General features: G+C 38.4%; 1 protein-coding gene across 1 annotated transcript in view; it reads right to left on the bottom strand.

The window, feature by feature from the left end:
- LOC122255335 (uncharacterized) overlaps positions 1 to 2500 on the bottom strand; it is a 41300-nt gene that overhangs the window by 25142 nt on the left and 13658 nt on the right. Inside the window, exon 3 of the mRNA XM_086533319.1 lies at positions 1 to 90. This exon is cut by the window's left edge and continues 47 nt beyond it. Within this exon, the coding sequence (XP_086389445.1) occupies positions 1 to 90 (90 nt within the window). The remainder of the gene's footprint in view (positions 91 to 2500) is intronic.

The raw sequence follows: 2500 nt of genomic DNA on the forward strand, positions 1-2500 counted from the left end.
GCGGCGAAGGTCCAGTAGAGCAGCGCCTTTTTCCACGTGTCCAGCCAGAGCACGACGGCCCAGCACGAGAAGACCCGGCTGCTCTCGTTCCTGTGGACGGAGAGGCGACGGAGGTGAAGTGACGGTTTGGAGGTGATGGTTCGTGGACAGGTCTTGTGGTTGTATGTATGGGTATGTATATGCACGTATATATATGCACGTAAGTACAAGCACGTACACACATGTACATACGTTGAAATACAAACACACAACCACAGACACACACACACACACACACACACACATCTCTGCCTGTCTGTCATTTTATTAGAGAGATTTATGTTAAGTACACCTACATACACATGCATACACAAAAAAACATGCATGCACACACAAACACAAGCACGAGCACACGCACATATACACACAAATACACGTACAAGGTAAACAAGGAAACAAGCGCATTAACATCCATATCTACGTATACAAAGGAAGTTCCACATATATTAGATTATTCTCCTCCTCCTTTTCTTTCCTTTTTTTCCCTTTTATTTCGTCCTCTTTCACTTCCTCATTCTACCATTTCTCTTCCTCTTCCTTCTATACCGCCGGAAGGAAGGACAGGTTTTAGCATTTGCGTAAAGGCTAAAGACAATATCACCTTTTATCCTCTTTTTTTTATGATGGATGTGTTTGTATCTGTCTGTGTGTTTGTTTTTGGTTGTTGTTTTTGCTTCTTCTTGTCTTTTGGTTGTTTTCTTTTTCTTCTTTTAATTACGTCTTCACTCGTTTTCTTTGTCTTTTTTTGTTTGTTCTTTCTCTTTGTCTCTGTTTCTCTTTCTTTATTTCTTTGTGTCTGACTGTTCATCTGTCTGTCTGTCTGTCTCATTCTCTTTTTTTCTCTCTCTCTCTCTCTCTCTCTCCCTCTCTCTCTCTCTCTCTCTCTCTCTCTCTCTCTCTCTCTCTCTCTCGTTTTACCCTTTTCTTCCATTTACTAGGAACTAGAAAAAAAGAAAAAGAAAAGAAAAGAGATGCGAATAAAAATGAGAAGAAGGAAAAGAAGAAAAAGAAAAGGAGACGGTGAACAGAAGAAGAAGGAGAAAATGAGGAAGAATAAATGAAGGCGAAGAATAAAACAAAAACAAAACAAAACCAAAAGTGAAACAGAAAATTAAGAAAAAAAAAATAAGAGGGAGGGAAAACAAGAAATAAAAATAAAAACAACAACAACAACAAAAACGATAATAACAATAAAAAAAAGAAAGTAAAAGCAAAGGAAGTAGAAAAAGATGAAGAAAAATATAAAACGACCTGCCTCTCTTTACCGACAGGAAGTCCTGGAACAAGAACCGCCCGATTTGCATAAAAGCATCATCTTGCGCAAAAAAAAGAGAAAAAAATCGAAAAAGATATAAACAAAGACAAATAACAAAAGAAAACAAATACGAAAATATAATAAAAAACAGTGATACAAAAACACAAACAAGAGACAAACAAAGAAGAAAAAATCGTTGTATACAAAATTCAAAACAACAATAATACAAATATAGCGACAAAATACAAAACAAACAATACAGCAAGAAAAAACAAATACAGACAAAAACAAACAAATACAGACAAAATACAAAACAAACAAATACAGCGAAAACAAAAACAAACAAATACGGAGAAAACAAAAACAGACAAAGACATAAAAAACATAAAAAAACAAAGCAATAAAACAGAAACAAAAATAAAGCTAACACAAAAAGAAAAAAACGAAGACAAGAAAAAGATAAAAACCGAAAAGGCATAGATCCCCCTGGCCTTGCAATACCGCCAGAACAATCCCAATTAGATTAAGAGCAAATGCAAAGGTTGAAGAGCGGAAACATGGATCTTGAGACACAAGCACACGCACGCAAACACGCACACACACACATAAGAAAAAAATATGTACACAAACATATACGTAAACACACACACACACACAAACACCCAAAAATAAACATACGTAAACACACGCCCATACACAGACACACACACACACACACACACACACACAAACACCCAAAAATACACATACGTAAACACACGCCCATGCACAGACACACACACACACACACACACACACAAACACCCAAAAATACACATACGTAAACACACGCCCATGCACAGACACACACACACACACACACACACAACAACACAAAAATACACATACGTAAACACACGCCCATACACACACACACACATAAGAAAAAAGTATGTACACAAACACATACGCACACACACACACACACACACATCCAGTCGGTCATGTTAAGTTCACCTTGATTTGAAACGTCTTGGCGAATCTACCTCTTGTTTATTTGAAACTAGCTTGGAAACAAAGGAGGGGGGGGGGGGTAGAGAGATGAAGAAGGGGTGGGGGGTGGGGGGTAAAGAAGGGTGAGGGGTGAGGTGGGAGGGAGATATGGATAGGGAGGAGGGGGTAAGGAGAGGGGAGGGATGAGGTGGGAAGGAGAAAGGAGGGACAGGA

The sequence above is a fragment of the Penaeus japonicus genome, unplaced genomic scaffold (genome assembly GCF_977035675.1).
Source record: "Penaeus japonicus unplaced genomic scaffold, GWHDUDI00000001_assembly GWHDUDI00000039, whole genome shotgun sequence".
Taxonomy (NCBI): Eukaryota; Metazoa; Arthropoda; class Malacostraca; order Decapoda; family Penaeidae; genus Penaeus; species Penaeus japonicus.